This window comes from Condylura cristata, unplaced genomic scaffold (genome assembly GCF_000260355.1).
Source record: "Condylura cristata isolate star-nosed mole 26May11 unplaced genomic scaffold, ConCri1.0 scaffold00008, whole genome shotgun sequence".
NCBI classification, from domain to species: Eukaryota; Metazoa; Chordata; class Mammalia; order Eulipotyphla; family Talpidae; genus Condylura; species Condylura cristata.
In genome coordinates, this window is record NW_004567109.1 from 51,375,942 (window position 1) to 51,393,152 (window position 17,211).

A 17,211-nucleotide genomic window follows, 5' to 3' on the forward strand; every position below is an offset into this window, starting at 1 on the left:
ACTGCTGAGGGGAGCAGCGGGCGGGTCAGGAGAGGTCTGCCACGCCATGTGGAGCTCCTCTGGGGCAGGCGGGAATCGAACTCATGCGGAAATGGCTTAAGCTTCTTAGTGAAGTGCTTTAACCCGCTGCGCCATCAGGGAGGGCCAGTAGATTACTTTTGATAGGATTGCCATTTCATGTTATATCCTCCCATTTATAAGCAGGGAATAGCTTTCTATTTCTTTTATGTTTTCTTCTAATTCTTTCAATTGTGTTTTATAATTTTCCTTATATAGGCCTCTCACCTCCTTTGTTAAGTTTATTTCCAGGCATCTATTTTTGGTACAATTATGAATGAAGTGGTTTTCTTAATTTCTTCCTCTTCAGACTGACTATTTGCATATGCATATCAAATGTATTTAATAAAATGATTATTTCACTAATGTGCATATATTTGAACATCAGATTTATACTTTATTACAATATTTTAAATCAAGCTGGTATTTTTAAAATACATGAAAAAATGATCAATCTGCTTGTTAGATTCTCTCCTACACATATTTTGTCTTTAAAGTAATAGAGGAGGTGGTATTTAAATGTCAGATTATTCATGCTATTAGTGTTCAGTTTTAAAAGTGCATAGTTGTCAGAAAAGTATAATTCTCACATTAACTCTGCCTCTCCTTGCAACACAAAAACTGAGTTGCTGCATATAGTTTTAAGTTCCCTGCCTTGGTGCTATATACTCTATGACAAGAATCAGTTACGGTTTCTGAGGCAACTTCATTGGCTGCATTACTAATGGAAAAATGAAAGCTAATACTGTGTTCAGAAATGATATTTGCAAATAGAGCAGTCAACAACTGTTGTGGAAACTATTACTTTAGAATATTGGACTTATAGTTTTAAAAATTGCTTAATTTCATTATATATAAATATTTTTGTTGGAAAAGTCATGATGCATTTTTTTCAGTGAAAAAATTTGTCATGACTTTCCAGCAACCAATATTACACCACTTTTAGTGACCTGAGCACCAAGAAACACGCACAAAGATACATTATACAATAAAAATAAAGTTTGTAAACCTGTAAGCACAGAATAATCAGAGTTGGTTAATTTTTTTCCAAAGGGGAAATTTTCATTTACATGAAGGGTAAATTGATTAGTAACCACTCAACTATTGCCTTCTGTGATGGGGATTTTCAAGACCAGACCCAGGTTTGGTGATTCTTTAGTAGGTTGATTTCTCTATGCAGAATTCAGCATATAGTGGTAACTAAGAAAAGAGTAGCTTACATTTTAACAATGTGCCTTCCATGTAAAGAATCTTACAAGGAAAGTATACAAAGCAAAATCAGCTAGGGGAAAAACACATATAGTGCAAAATCCAGAGGAATCCAGGCACATACTTTCAAGAGTCCTTTAACTGTGGAGTCACATACACACTTAACTCTTCAGACAACAAGCTATGGCAACATGGATGAAATGTGGTGTTCCAGGGATTCTCATTAGAGATTCAGAGCCTAAAACTTTGACTGGGGTTATAAAGGCACCCCAAATACATACCAAATTCTTAGACTTCCAAAACAAAAACTGATGTTTATCATAAGCCTTAATGTTGGTGCAGTGTAAGTACAGTGAGTCACTCACATCACTGAAAGTTTCTTATCAATTCCCAGATCACCTGCTTAGGGCCAGACTTGCAGTTAAACCTTTCTAAGGTTATCAGTCTTAAGCCTGGTATATTATATATATATATTTTTTACTTGTTCTGTTTCCTAAACAATATACATATTATGTGCAGGTTTTGTTAATGCTTTTGTAAAACTGAGATGATATTTTCTATTTGGCTGTGGTTAAAGAGGCTTTCCAAGCACTTAGCAGTCATTTTCATAAAAACCCAGAATTATATTTAATACATTGGTGTGGCCATTTAAAATTCTTACTACCTGCTTTGAGATAGCCCTTTGCTATAATGGTCCTGTGGGAAAATGGCAACAATTTTTTTTTTGCCAGGGAGGGAATGAAGATGGGCTGTGTAACAAATATCCTCTACAACTGTGTGAATTTGTTTTATCTACCATTGTTTCTGCTTAACTAAGAGAATGGATTATGCAAAACCCCCAGTCTCAGTACCAGTATTTATAACCATTCTTTTTAATATCCGAGATCTTTTTTACATATGTAGGATACTGCCAAGGCCCTATGAGGCAGTGTGGAACTTCGCACCAAAACTATAAATTAATGTACAAAAAATTGTTATGCCTTTTGAAAAATTTACAAATATATATTAACTGTTCATTTTTGCCAGATAGATTCTTTACTGATATCTTCGATTTATTAGTATTATACCTAATTTGAAGAATTGGATATGTGGACAGAAGTTCACAGATTATTATTTCTTGGTTATTTATAAAGTCTTTTGATTCTCTTAAGTCCAGTCAATTATATTACAATGCATAAAAGACAATGTTAATAATTAAAAGATAGTTTCCCCTGATGCAGAAAATAACAGTGAAAAATTTCCCTTCAGTGATTAAGTCTGTAATTTGTGTGACTAAACTGAATATAAGTAGGTTTTATTTCTAAAAGAAAAAAGAATCCTTGAAACAGTGAAATGAAAATCACCCATTATGGATATCATAGCATCATGAACTGATTTTCTTTTTAGCTCTAACTCCCTTTTAAATTTTTAGAATATAATAGTCATTCCTATAACCAGAATGTACAAGACTTTCTAATTGGTGCTGAAAGTAAAACAAATACTGAGTTTGCTCAATTTGAAGTTAGTATCATAGTTGACTTAGCATACTATATAATGTAATTTGAAAAAGTAGTTTACGGTATCAAGTATATTCACAAAGCTGTCTTTACAAAATAGGGCTATTAGCTATCCAATTTCTCCCTGGTGCTGCCAAATTTAAGTACCATAAGGAAGTAGAGTGTTCTGTAAATTAACTGGCAAACATGAGACAAGAAACAAGGAAGAACTTCTAAAACTCTCCAAATAACTTTTCTAGCTCAGACTATCTTTGGGTATTCTGGAAACATAATACTGGCTGTTGCTGTGTCTTCCAAAGTCCTTCTTTGAGTCAAAAATTCATTGGAGTCCTGGCCGGAGCCCTCCCTCCAGCTGTGACTATGTAATAATGTACAAAGAAGTGGTTGGTGTTTTAAGACTGTGTGGGTCTGCAATTTCTGTACATTTGCAATTAGAAATATTAAAGATTTATTTAGCTATTTAAATTCATTTTAGATCATTATTACTTTATTAGGGATATTTACAAAATGAAAAGTGTATTGAATGAGTGCCTATAAAATACTAGGCATCTAGTATTGTATGGAAACATAAGAAATAGGATCTAGTTTAGTGGTTCATTTATTATTCTTTTGCTGGGTTTCAGTGACTCTTCACAATCTTAATTTTATTTACTGCTCTTCCCTCTCAGTCTCCTTTGAATGCTCTCCTTTCTGTATACATCCTTCATTGATGGTCTCCAGTCTATGACTTTCAATGTTAGCTGGCAATTCCTAAATCCATTTTTCCATTCCGTACATGTCTCCTGAGTTACAGACCCTAGAAACCAACTTCCTACCGAAATCTCTTCACAGATGTCTAAAACATGGATTTTTGTTTGCCCTAGCAAATCTGTTCCTCCTACCACATTTCCTGTCTAAAGTGCTAGAAATACCATCCTTTCATTTACTCAAACCAAAACACCTTGGAGTCCCCACCTTATCTAATGTGCAGGAAAACCACTTTGGCTCTATTTTTAAAATATATATAGAATTCAATCACTTTGTACCACCTCCTCTGATACTATTCTCTTCTGAGTCACTAGAATGTTTCTTTAAAATGTTCAATCAGATTCTGTTGCTCTTTTCAGAACAATAATTCTGTTTTTTCAAGGTAAGAAATCAAAGTTTTGTGAGAAGTGATAGGTTAACAACATTTGTAAAGATCATCTGTCTTCTTTACTACTATGTAAACTTTGTGAAGGCAGGATTCTTGGTCTGAATTTATGTACTATTTCCTACAGTGTTTCCCAAGCTCACCACTTCCAGGGGCATGTAGTAGGTGTTCAATTAATATTTTTCAAATTTGAATTCACACCTTCATTAAATATTTTATTGAGCTCATAGAATATGTTTGATCAGTTCTTGTGGTCTCTGTCTTCATGAAGCTGTCAGGAAGTAGATTCCCGTTCTCAGAGACAGTGATTCACTTTGTGTCTGTGTATTCCAAACGTGTTTTTTTTTAAAGATTTATTTATTCATACAGAACTGGGGTACAGGCAAGAGATGCGGAGGGTGAGAGGATTCACCAGGAACAGAGTGGGGAGCAGAACAGGCAGATTGATGAAGTAGACTGCTGAGGGGAGCAGTGGGCAGGTCAGGAGAGGTGCCATGTGGATCTCTTCTGTGGGCAGGCGGGGATCGAACTCATGCGAAGTGGCTTAAGCTTCTTAGTGCAGTGCTTTAACCCACTGCAGGGAGGGCCCAAACATCTGTGTTTTTTAAAAAACAATTTGATGACTGTTGTATATTAAACATTTGTTCTCTGCCTCCCTACCTCATTGTAGAAATAGATTTATTCACAAGAATATATCATTAGGAAATTCAAAGTAATTTGATCTCTGAAGGTTGGAAGATTGCTAAGCAGGAAATATTAGAGAAAGAGAAAATAAAAACTCTAGTAAGTTTATATTTCGCAGTTCCTCTTTAATATTGTATAAGCTTTTCCCTCATATTAAATAATGCCAGTTTATATCTCAGATCTAATGATTTAGTGAGTTTGACTGTTGTTTCCATATATGGCTCCTTATGGCTACTTTCACATAATTTACCCCATCATGGCTGGCAGGAAGAGGTAGAATTCAGGAGGCTTAAGTTATATTCCTTCCAAATAGTGTCCTTCACTGAGCTGGTAGTCTGACTGAAGCACAAGTTCTTTTTCTTTAAAGTGACATTTATACTAAATTAAATTAAGTTCTCTCCATCTCCAGTATACTGAGATTTCATTTTCTATAGCAGTTATAACTCATAGTAATGGTAAAAAATAATACATTTTGATATGGTTTTGAAGGCTAAATTAGATAGAAATTGTTGGTGTTGCAAGATTGATGTTTTAAACAGTGGACCTTTATTTATAGTATACTTCAGTTTCAGTTGTATTCTGGTTCTTAATCAGTTTGATGAGTCAATATGATTCTTTGGCAAGTTCGATCAAGAGAGAAACTGTATTTTTTATTATATTTCAGAACAATCATGGAACAGATACTTTCACAATGATTCACAGTGATTCTCACAATGATTTCTCAGTGATTGTTTTTCCCCTACTGTAAGGGTATGGCAGATTCCTTAAAGTCACTTAACATAGCCTACTATGAGAGTATGGGCTAATTATCAGAGTCTCTGTGGAAGAACAGGGATGTGGATGTGAGGTAGCTCTATCTATAATTTGGAAGCTAAATGATTCTGATATCGACCATCACAGTACTTTCCACCACTCTCCAACGTCACTGTTCTGAAGATTAAATAGAATACCTATATTATACTACATTAACTAATTCAAGATTATGAATTCATCTGCATTAAAAACTAAAGAACTATTTTATTTAGGTGCAAACGCTCTTCATGCATTGCATTTAATACTACTTGAAATTCAGAACATAACTTTGTCTACCATTCTGAATATCATGAAAGGAAGAATAAGTGACAAATAACATTGTTCATGTAAATTCTATTCTAAAAAAAGATAAATCTATTTCAGATAAATTTTTGAAGTCTAAATAAAGCTAGCTTGTAACTGCTGTATAGATGAGTCATGTTAGTTTACAAGTAGATAGTGTGTCTTTTAAAACCACATGTTCTTTAGTTCTTGCTCCAACTAGGAAAGTTGAGGAAATATACAGCAAATATTTTTAAGATTATTTTTCAGGCACAGGATCACCATCAATTCAAGTAAGGGGAAGGTATCTGCCTTTTCTTCCTCTGCTCTCCCATTTAATTCCAATAAATGTGGGCTCTGGAATCACACTTTGGAAAACGCCTATTTACATAGTAGCACAAGAATGGCAGTCAGCGATCTGTCATGAATCTAGTTTTATTATAGAACCTTGCTTTGCATGCTATTGTTTAATTTCTGCTTTGAGAATGTGTACAAGATGAGCTTTCTGAAAGTCAGGATGTAAAAAGAGTTCTGTATGTTTGAGGATGGTATAATAAAGAGCAAAATTCATAAGGAATCATGAGACTGGATTTTTAGTGCCAGCTCTGACACTCTATAATCTAACAACTGGATAAGTTACATGTCTCTGAATCTTTATTCATTTTTAGAAGACAATTAATACTGTATTAAGTGTGTCCTATCTAACTAGGATGTAAGGCGTATGAAATCACAAACTTCGTTTTTTGTTTACTGCTATAATCTAGCATATGTAGGAACTCAGTAAGTAATTAGTTCTCAATTCATTATATGGATGAACTGCATTTTTTAAAAAAATTTAATAAATTCTGGGAAAAAAATTAAAAGGTAGGCACTAGAAGGGCAAAGAAAGAATGCAAAAATACAGAAATTGGATTTGTTAACCCTTTAAGGTGTGTTCATGTTTGGTCAGCTGGAAATTGAGATAATAATAATCCATAGTTTAGTGTCTGTGTTTATGGTAAAGAAAACATGAAATATGTGCGCAAAATAGGAAAATGGGATTAGCCTGAAAATACATCTGCATGGACACATGGGCACATACACGCAATGGAAGTGACTGGACGCAAGTTGGAAAGGGTAGTGTGAGGTGGTCAGAAGCATAGGGTGAGGGGGCATAGATGCAGCTATTATGTATGCAGTCATCTTTGTCAGTGCCTGTTTTAATTCTGTAGTTGATAAAAGGAGAGAACCAAAAGTTAGATTGGAATAGAAAGAAGATCAGACTGTGTTTAAACAAAATGAAATGAACAATAGACCTAGGTCTGCTATGAATGCTACTTAATTTGTGTGATGGCTTAGTATGTATCATTGTCAGTTGTTTTGTTGTTGTTGTTTAAGACTGGAGACCAGCCAGTTAATGTAAGATTTTCACAATTGAGGAGCTGGAGAGTGCTTTTAACCAAATCATTTTTATACTGTTGCATAACAGCAGGATTATGCTTGAAAGTCATCCACTAATAAATGAAGAATGGTTTCCGATGCTCTGAAAGGCAGTGTGGGCTTTTATAGCCATTTTTAGAGTTCCTTTTTTATCATCCCTTTTTTAAACTGTGCATACTGATATGTTTCACGTACTGCCTTTTCTATTTAAGTTACAAGTTTAAATTTGCTTGTCTCTAAGAGGGAGGATTGTAATGCCACATCCAAGGGATCTCTCTTGAGGGTGGGTGAACCTTCTGGCATTGTTGGAAAAGTTTTGTATGTAAAGTACCTGCAGGGGGTTGGGGGTGGGGGTGGGGGTCCTTGTTCTTTAAAAGGGTTCAAAACCAAAATAAGCCCCCCTAAGAACAGTCTTTAGTTCATTCACCCAAGTAATTATTTTCTTTAAGACTATTCTAGGGACTGAAGTATGTGGTTAAAGTATCTGAAGGCCATCATTATATATTTTTTAAGATAAGACCTATCACATTAAAACAACAACAAAAAACCCTTTCTGAAATCAGAAGAGAAACATCCTGAGTCTTGGTATGCATGTTTTACCACATGGTGTGTTTGTGCAGGTCCGGTTCCCATCTCACTTCAGTTCAGATCTCAAGGACCTTCTAAGAAACCTATTGCAGGTGGATTTGACGAAGCGGTTTGGAAATCTAAAGAATGGAGTGAGTGATATAAAAACTCACAAGTGGTTTGCCACCACAGATTGGATTGCTATTTACCAGAGGAAGGTGAGTCTTTTGGTTAAAACCTTTTAAAAAGTAAGTGTCTAATCCATGGCCATCCCATCCCAAATGCACCAAATCTCATCTGATCTCAGAAAAGTAGATATTTTAAATGATATGTAATAGGTATATTCAATCTAACATGACTTTTTTCACTTTTTGAATCAATCTTATGTGCTACCTAAAGGACCTTTATATCCCTTAAAAATGACTTTTTTAGGAAAAATACCGGATGGTTTCACTCATAGCAGGAGTATAACGGACCAGGCGAGAAAATAATAGTAATAATGAGCAGCTATATACCAGAGACATTTTATGGGGTGGAGTGGGAAGTGGGTCAAAAACAGTGGGAGGAAGGAAATACACTTGTCTATGGTGATGAGAAGCCCACGGGGATTACAACTGAGATGGAAAAATGCACAAAATTATGTGAAAATAAACTCATTTAAAAAAATGACGTTTCTCCTTGATGAAAAGTAAACATATATTCCATTTCAGCCATCAATCTGAAATGTTTTACTTATTAAATTTTTCCCACTCTTGCCTTTTACTCTTCACAGTACCGTGGCTGTTATTTATTAGACAAGTTTCTAAGGGTTGGCACTTCAAACCTGATAGGAAGTCACATTAAAAGACAACATGGAACAAACATATTCTCTTATCCAGAATTTTACACTGCAAGATATAACATTTAGTTGCTAGAATCATTAAATATTTCTCAGTATTTACTTCTCCGTGGCATTTATTAGAAGCACAAATGTTTCTTGTAGTCCCCCAGGCCAGGCTTTTCCTTATTGTAAGCCTTTGTGGGCTTTCCCCTTTGCTCCAAGTGACTCTCCTAGCTTATGCATCTGCCTTATTATTACTAGTAGAATATTTAGCTTAAGTATGGTATTTTCTCAGATGGGTTTTCTTCCTTAATACCTTATATACTTACTATATTGTTTTCAAATATTTCATTGAGAGCAAGGAGCTTATCTTACTCATTTATTTCCCTTACCATCTGGCAAGATCCTGTGATAGAGCATGTTACTAATGTTTGTTGAATTGCTCACTCTAGACATTGGTCTTTCTTCAGCTATAATTTCCATTTTTCCATTTGAAAGCTAACTTGCACATAAAAAATAGAAATAGAAGATTTTAACTAATGCTTTTTGGAAAGTCATAAATGATCTGAATTGCTACATTTTTTTTCTTTTAACATTTATGAATGTAATCATTCCCTGAGTAATTATTAGATGCCTACTTGTATGCTAGATACTTTGCAAAGTGTTGAGGGTACAGTGATAAATAAAACAACCTTTGTCCCTTCTGAAATGAAGCTTTATAGATTCAGAGGCTAAGGAGATAGGCATTAACCAAATCTTCTTGTAAATAAACATGAAGATACTACTGGGGAAAATGTGGGGATACAAAAATAATAGCTTCACACTTTTGTTTTCTATTGCCAATTCAGTATCTCATTAAAAAATTAGTGTTAGAAAGTGAGATAAACTGAAAACTTGAATGTAAATACAAATTTAATCTCTAGTATTAGTTTACCATCATAACAAACTCCAGCTGAACAGTAACTTATCGAAAAGAAACTAGCTGTTTATTCTCCAAGTTGCCAATGTCATAGTTGTGGAATAGTACTATATTACATAATATTAGTTTTAAATAATGGGTATAGCAACTGTAAAAATAAGTAATTAAAAAAATGATGTAAATAAATTAGAAAAATAGTAATCATTTCAACTTTGTAACAAATTGAGACATTGATTTTCATTGTCCAGTTAAGAAAAATGTGTCAATAGTATTTAATGTATATTTAATAACTTAAATAACTAATTAAATATGACTATGTGATTGTATACATATGTATGTATATATATATATATACACACACACACACATAAATATGACATAGCTTAACTTTTTTATAAAACCAGCACTTCTAAGGTTCTAGAGATTTGCCATATTCCCTAGTGCTGTACAGTCACACAAGAGTGAATTTCCTTAGCGGGAAAAATCTAAATGTGCCAAGAATTATCAGTATAATTTTCCTAATTTATATTTTGTAAAAAATTACAAAAACAAAACATTAAAAAAAATTTAAATGCAGCAAATAAAAAATATGTAATAAAGCCTCTACAGCTTACAAGAAGTACTTGAATTGCCTACACATTCAATTCATGAAACATAGCTTTAGCATCATTATCTCAACTGATGTGTTATGTAATTAAGAATAAGGTACATAATATTTAAAATAATATGAGATCTTGGATCTCATAAGTAAATTTTCCTATTTTTCTATATTTGCTGGAACTACTTTGTAATTGATAAAAAGCAACTCTGAAACTTCTCATTTTATGTTCGAAAAATTCTTTGGGTGTGCTGACACCATTTTCCCCATTTTAATGATAGCAAAATCAGCTCAGAAAGCAACTACTTTAAACATAATCATACAGCTGATAACCTACACCTGTATTTGCCCCATATTCTTTAAATTCTTGTTCCAGGATCATTCACTGCTTTAAAGATTTTTGATATGGTTATGGTAAACTCCAAACTGCTGAATATACGTTATTTCATAAGATTTTTAAACATTAAGAATACTTAGACTTTGTGCATTTTTGTAATGTAAAGACTCTGCCTCAAAAGTCAAAAACATAGCAGGAGCTGAACTCTGAGGTTAGATAGATATTGATTTGAATCTCAGGTCAAACAAACACAGTGTAATATTGAGCACATTATCTATCCTCTACAAAATATTAGATTTCTTATTCTTAAAATTTGTATTGTAAATACAAAAAAGATTAGATTGGACCAGGTTCTAGTTTTCTTTTTGGTCAAGGTATGTTTCATATATAATCAGGTAATTTAAGTAAATATATTTGCCACCATCATAATCCCACCATCCACACAAATCTGTCAACATCTGGCACCTTCATGCTTTCCCTCTGTGGTCTCCATCACTGTAGTCTTCTCCCAAGATCTCAGAAAGCACCTGAGTTCTGCCTCTTCCCATCCTGCCTTTGCCTGCAACTTCAGACTGTTCTACCATGATTACTACCTACTGCATTATTCTGTTTAGGCAAATTATTTAAGCTGTATTTTCTTACTGTTTTTATTTCTTGATGCTGTTCAGTTAGACTCTCAACATTTGTTGAATAAGCCAGACTCTTTTATTTGAAATACTGCCTTTACTAACACTAAATTATTGTATACTTCAGCCTGTTTTTTAAGTGTCTTGTATGGCTCAGTGGTGTTACACTCACCACCATCCATTTCCAGAATTCTTTTCTTTTTACAAAACTGAAACTCTGGACCCATTAAACAGTAACTCCCCATGACCACCTCTCTTATCCCCTGGCAAGCACTATTACACGCTCCCTTTTTTTAATGTAATCTTTCCTTTTTCCACATTCCAGCCAATAATGTATTTTGGTATAGAGTCAAATTTAGTATTTGTATTTTCTAGAAAATCATTTTCTTCATTTTAGTCTGTAGTTTGTCTCTACTACTGGTGATTCCAAAGAATTATGTTGTATTTAACACTCTCAATTGGGATCATAGTACGTTAATTTACAAAGAACCAAAATCTTGAGACTCCTTCATAGTGCATGTTATATTTCTACATTTATTCAAAAAGTTTCTGTCTCTGCTATTTTAGAGACCTCATCCTCATGCAATCCAATTTCTAAAGTTATTTAAATTTATGTTAGTTGCTATTGTGAACTTGTATGCTTTCCCATTATAGTAGAATCAAGGGGGAAATAGATTTTGATGATTTATGTTATAATTAGTTACCTTACAAATTCTTACTGATTGCTATAGTTTTCCGTAATCCCCATAGAAGTTATTGAAAGATAATCAAAGGTAGTGGAGGTGTCATATGCTTTTTAAATGTTTTTTATTTCCATTTTTGTCTTCCTATGTATGTGCTAGAATATCTAGAATAATATTTTAAAACATGCTGCCTTATTCTTGTTTTAAATGGGTATGTCTTTTATGTCTTACCAATAAATATGAAGTTAGTGATTTGCCTTGGGTAAGTATTCTTGACCAGGTTAAGCAAAAATCTTTAATTCCTAGTACACTGTATTTTATCTTCCACTGACTAATTAGTATAATGAATTTAACCAATGAGATATTTCCAAAGTAAACTCCTTTAAAATTGAGGGTGTTATTATTTTAATATCTGTCTGGAATCAGTTTGCTAAAATTTTATTTAGGGTTTTTATTTCTGTAGTCATGAGTCCTGTTGGACTGCAAATTTTGCTTTCTAAAGTTGAGATAAGCATGGATTCATTAAAAAAATGAATATGGAAAATTTCCATGTTTTTTAGTCTTTGAAAAGTTAAACATAATAATTACCTTATTTTTATTCCATGGAAATTATAACAGACTTACATTTGGACACTGGTCTCTTCAGTTTTTGCGTTTTCATCAGTCAATTTTAGAAGTTTATTTTTTCCCTATGAGACCACTCATATCCCATTGTAATTATGAGTGTTATGTCACCTTTCTTGCTTTATTTAATGGGAATGAAATATTTGGAATTTTTAGATATTTTGCAGTGATTAGATTTGCTTGAGGTTTGTTCATTTTACTAGTATTTTAAGTGTGCCATATTTTGAAATCTTTTCATATTCATAGTTGGAAATAAAAACTGCTGTTACTTAACAAACATTTACTAATCTATATCATGTATATATTTTTACATGATGTATTTTTCAAATGACATAAGACTAAACTGCTGCTGCTTCTGCTCAGTTGAGTTCATGTGCTTTCTAAAGATCTTGACTTATCTGAGCATTAAACAGCTTGTATGTCAAGCAGTGACAAACAGTGACATTGTGACAAACAGTGGTAGTATTGCACAAATTGATGGACAGCAAATCTGGATTGACACCACAGTTGGATTTGAGATCCACAGATTATACAGATTGAGACAAAAGTATTCAGCACTTTAATGTAGCCATTTCTTTTAATTTCATCTCACTTATAACTATATACAGCAGGGGAAATGATAGTACATTTGAATAATTTTCATTTTTATTTTCTGACCCAGCACTCATAAGTAGCCAGAGATTTCTAGCAGCCAGACAAGGAACAGAAGAAAGTGACTTACACAATTCAGACCATATAATCATTCTCTAAATGATTGTCCTAGTAGGTGTGACCCCAAATTGCTGCCTGGCTAGACATGAGGCAACTGTCTGTTTAGCTCATTCTTCTGCATTTGCAAAACAGCAGTCTCTGAACCAGGACATACAAGGCAGCCAGCTGGCAAAACTAGATAGTCGACTTTCCATTCTCACTTTTCACCTTAATCACCTTAGTCTTTTTAAATGTCCTGTTTGTGAGTATGTTATGATATAGTGATGCATGTAAATACTTTATAACTAAGTAACGACATATATTGATGATATATACTCAAAAATATTTTACTGAAAGGCATTCCTAGGTTATTAGGGACTTTCTGAAAGTTATCTCACTGATAGCAAAGCACACCTTTTTTCTCTCAATACTGGGTTTTAAGGGCTGTATGTCAGGAACTGGAACAAAGACTGAGTAGATCTCTACTACAAGTCACAATGTCACCCTTATTTTCCTGTCTCAATTATAGGTTGAAGCTCCATTCATACCAAAGTTCAGAGGCTCTGGAGATACCAGCAATTTTGATGACTATGAAGAGGAAGATATCCGTGTCTCTATAACAGAAAAATGTGCAAAAGAATTTTGTGAATTTTAATGAGGAGCAACAAGATGACATCAGAGCTCACACTCTGCACTCTATTGAGAGATTAGGTGGAGCTGAGACCGTCCTTCTTGAAGCAGTTACCTAGTTCCTTCATTCCAGCGACTGAGTGAGGTCTATATTGCCATCTCCGTGTGTGCACTTTGCATCCACCTATGTAACAAGGCACCGCTAAGCATTGTCTGTGCCATAACACAGAACTAGACACTTTCCTGCTTCTGTTTGGTTTGTCTTCCCCCTCTGCTCCTACATCCATTTCTTGCCTTTTTATTTTTATTGTTTTTTCTCTAAACAGTGCTCTATTTTATTTTGTTCATGTTTCAGATGGGCAGTGTCAAAGCAATGTGGTATTTGAAAGGAAGGATAAGTGTAGCTTTTGGTAGTTCTTGCCAATATTTTTGTTGGTCGATGGCTTAAGGACGGACCTTTTAATAATAATTTTTCTTTGAGTGGCTCAGACCCGGTTGCCAAAACTTGACAATTTTTAAAGATAGACTGTCTTATCACCAAGTCAGTTTATACAGATTTAAACAATACATTTCCTTAGAACTCACTGTTCTAGGCTTTAAATTTGGATAGGCTAACATAAAGTAGCTAGGCGCAGCAATTTGGAGTCCTATGTTCTGTTTCCCTTTCCCTTTTATCTCGCCCCCACCCCCAAGTAATTAAGTGACCAATCTTTGCAATGAATGAGACAGTGTGTCTCATCATAAGAAAAACTAATGATAAAGTTCACTGTCAACCCGAGTCTCTCTCTCTCTTGGTACCAGCATTTTTGTAGGTATTAGAGAAGAGTTCTAAGATTGCTAAACCTCAACTCTTCCGTGTTTTAGTCAGTATTTTTAATAGAACATGTGACTAAAGAAGTGACAAATTTTAAAATTTCTCAAATAGTCCTTATTGTAAACTTTTTAGAGGAAAAGAAACAAAGGAAAAAGTACAATTATGTGGACAAATACTTTGCTAAGTCAAATGACTTGATTGTTTGCCAACTGTAGATACTTTTATTTAAATGAGGGGTTTCTTTTTGGTTGATTTACCTTGCTTTGTTTGGAAACAGCTAAGAACAAAAGAATTTACTACCAACTTATTATTCTGTTGTACTATAATTATTAGCCTAATGTAGAGGCACTGTTGCAACTTTCTACTTTCACCCTATGCCTCATCCATGAGGAAAAGGGACAAAGTTTATAAAACTGCCACAATTGTATTTTACTTTCATAGTTGATATTTTTAGAAATGTCATCATTTCTAGCTTCTTTTCTTTTAGTAAACAGAATATATGATCATGCAGATACAATTCTAGTGTTTGAGTTTAGTTTTTTTATATACTTTTTTTGCCAACTGACTTACTGCTATCATGTGGAAATTTGAAGCACTTTTGCACATTTAGTTCAGTGTTTTTTGAGAATCGATGGCTTAACTCAGTTTTGTAAGTATTTTTTTCCTTTGCTTTAAATTTTCCCCATCTAATTTTATCTCTTTGTGTCAATGACCTATCTTAAAACAACACACCAAAATATTTGAAACTAAACTGTGTTCATTTTTTATGATCAATTTACATGCATATAAGCTGAGTTGTTTTTACTCAGACTGCTCTTAATGTATATAAATAAGCATTCTGTTTGCTTCATCACTGACTGGTGCAGATAGGTCATTGACTACTTTTCCTCTGTACCACACCCTTGTAAAACCTTTGAAGACATTGAACAAGCTTGCCTGAAATGTTCTCTGCATCAATCTGTATGTCCTTTGGTTGTCAAGTGTTTCTGCATGGTTCCGTCACATAAAGGCTGATAATGATTTCAGTTGGTTCACCTATATTTAAAGTGTGTAAGAAAAATATGAAATACTTTGCGTAGCAAGTTTTATGTAACAGATATATCATGTTAATAAATTCAAGCTGTCATTTGTATAAAATAGTTTCATTAGTTTTTTGTATTTCATTTAGACCCCCAAATATGCTGATCAATGTATTCTTATATGTAGGCTACAAATTCTATGGTAGCTTTGTTGTATATTATTGTAAAATTATTTTAATAAATCACAGGGATGATAATTTGATTATTGCATTTTAGGTTTCAGTAATTTGAAAGATTTCTATGAATTCTCAGCTTTTTTAAATGGAATTATTACTACCCAATACAATTTGCTGTGGTAGATGACCCCCAAGCCTACATTGGTTTTGAAGGCTATTTGGCCTTTCCAATTTACTCAGACATTAAGTGAGCTTTCAGATATATCAAGTGAGACTATTTATAACCAATTAAGTACTCTGAATTCAAACTTTTAAAATTATTTTTTAAACTCTCAACTTCAGCCACAGTCTAGCCAACAAGGTAAAAACTTGAATAAGAAACGAGTGGTGTGGATCAGTATTTAACCTCATATTACATTATTTGCAACAAAAGAAATTATTCCCTTTACTCAGTAAGTAATGAGGGACTGTGGAGGAAAAGTGCCCTACCCAGAATTAAGACAGCTGAGTTTCAGGCCTGATCTGTCCGTTTCAGCCAGATGCTTACCTGGGTCCTGGCTTCTTTTATCTATAAAATTGAGCCTTTGCATTAGGCAGTTTCTAATGACCCATCTAACGTTCAGACATTGTGATGATAATATTTTCATTTGACATTTTGAAAGGATAACATTCTCCGAATTAAATTTCAGTTAAGGCAATATAGGCCACCTTTCTTATTTCTTACAGTGTTCTTAGAATTCTTTGAATATCACACGAATCTTGTGCTTGTCTTGATTCTTTCCTCATTCACTGATGCTAAATATCCAACTGTATCAAACTATCAACCTACCAAAAAAGATATTGTGGCTTGTGGGTATTGCTTGTCTTGTTTTTGATATGTTCTTGTAATGACTGCCCATTGGCCTGAAAATACTCATCGTAAGCCTGAAAAAAAAAATCATTTTTCTTTTCCACTGTTTTTTCTGCTTGTTGTAAGAATCAGATGAAATAATGTATGTATACACTGTATACACTGTAACCTATCAATGTAAAATGTTAAGGTGTGTTGTTATTTCATTAATTATTTCTTTGTTTAGAATGAAATTTCCTATGCACAACAGTAGCTAGGAAATGCTGAAATCAACTGTGTTTTTTAATTAATCGATAACTGCAAAATTAAAGTATCTTCAAAGGTAAAAATCATTTATTGTCTTGAATTCTATCTGATGCCCTTATCACTCAGTTTATATATTTTTTTAAAGATTTATTTATTTATGCATACAGAACTGGGGTATCAGCTAGAGGTGCAGGGGCGGTGAGAGGATTCACCAGAGATGGAGTGGGGAGCAGAACAGGCCAACTGACGAAATACACTGCTAAGAGGAGCAGTGGGAGGCCCAAGAGAGGTCTGCCTCGCCATGTTTTCACCTCGTGGACGGGGATCGAACTCATGCTGAAGTGGCTTTAGCTTCTTAGTGCTGTGCTTTAACCTGCTGCGCCACCAGGGAGGGCCCCACTCAGTTTATTTTTAACGAAACTGCCAGTGCTTCTAGGTTTTAGGTATTGGGGTTGGCAATGAGAATGGTAGTGGGAGCAAGGCAATGAGAAGAATGTCCAGTAGTCTACACCAACTGACTGTCTACTAAGACACTATTAGA

At 34.0% G+C, this 17,211-nt stretch overlaps 1 protein-coding gene across 11 annotated transcripts in view; it reads left to right on the top strand.

Moving 5' to 3' along the window:
• The window catches only part of PRKACB (protein kinase, cAMP-dependent, catalytic, beta), a 102,810-nt gene extending 86,066 nt beyond the window's left edge, over positions 1 to 16,744 (top strand). For all 11 annotated transcript variants that reach the window (XM_004679154.2, XM_004679153.2, XM_004679155.2 and 8 more), the window contains 2 exons: positions 7,692 to 7,856; positions 13,465 to 16,744. In XM_004679154.2, the coding sequence (XP_004679211.1) occupies positions 7,692 to 7,856; positions 13,465 to 13,590 (291 nt within the window). In that variant the 3' untranslated portion in view covers positions 13,591 to 16,744. The remainder of the gene's footprint in view (positions 1 to 7,691; positions 7,857 to 13,464) is intronic.
• Positions 16,745 to 17,211: the final 467 nt, after the last annotated feature.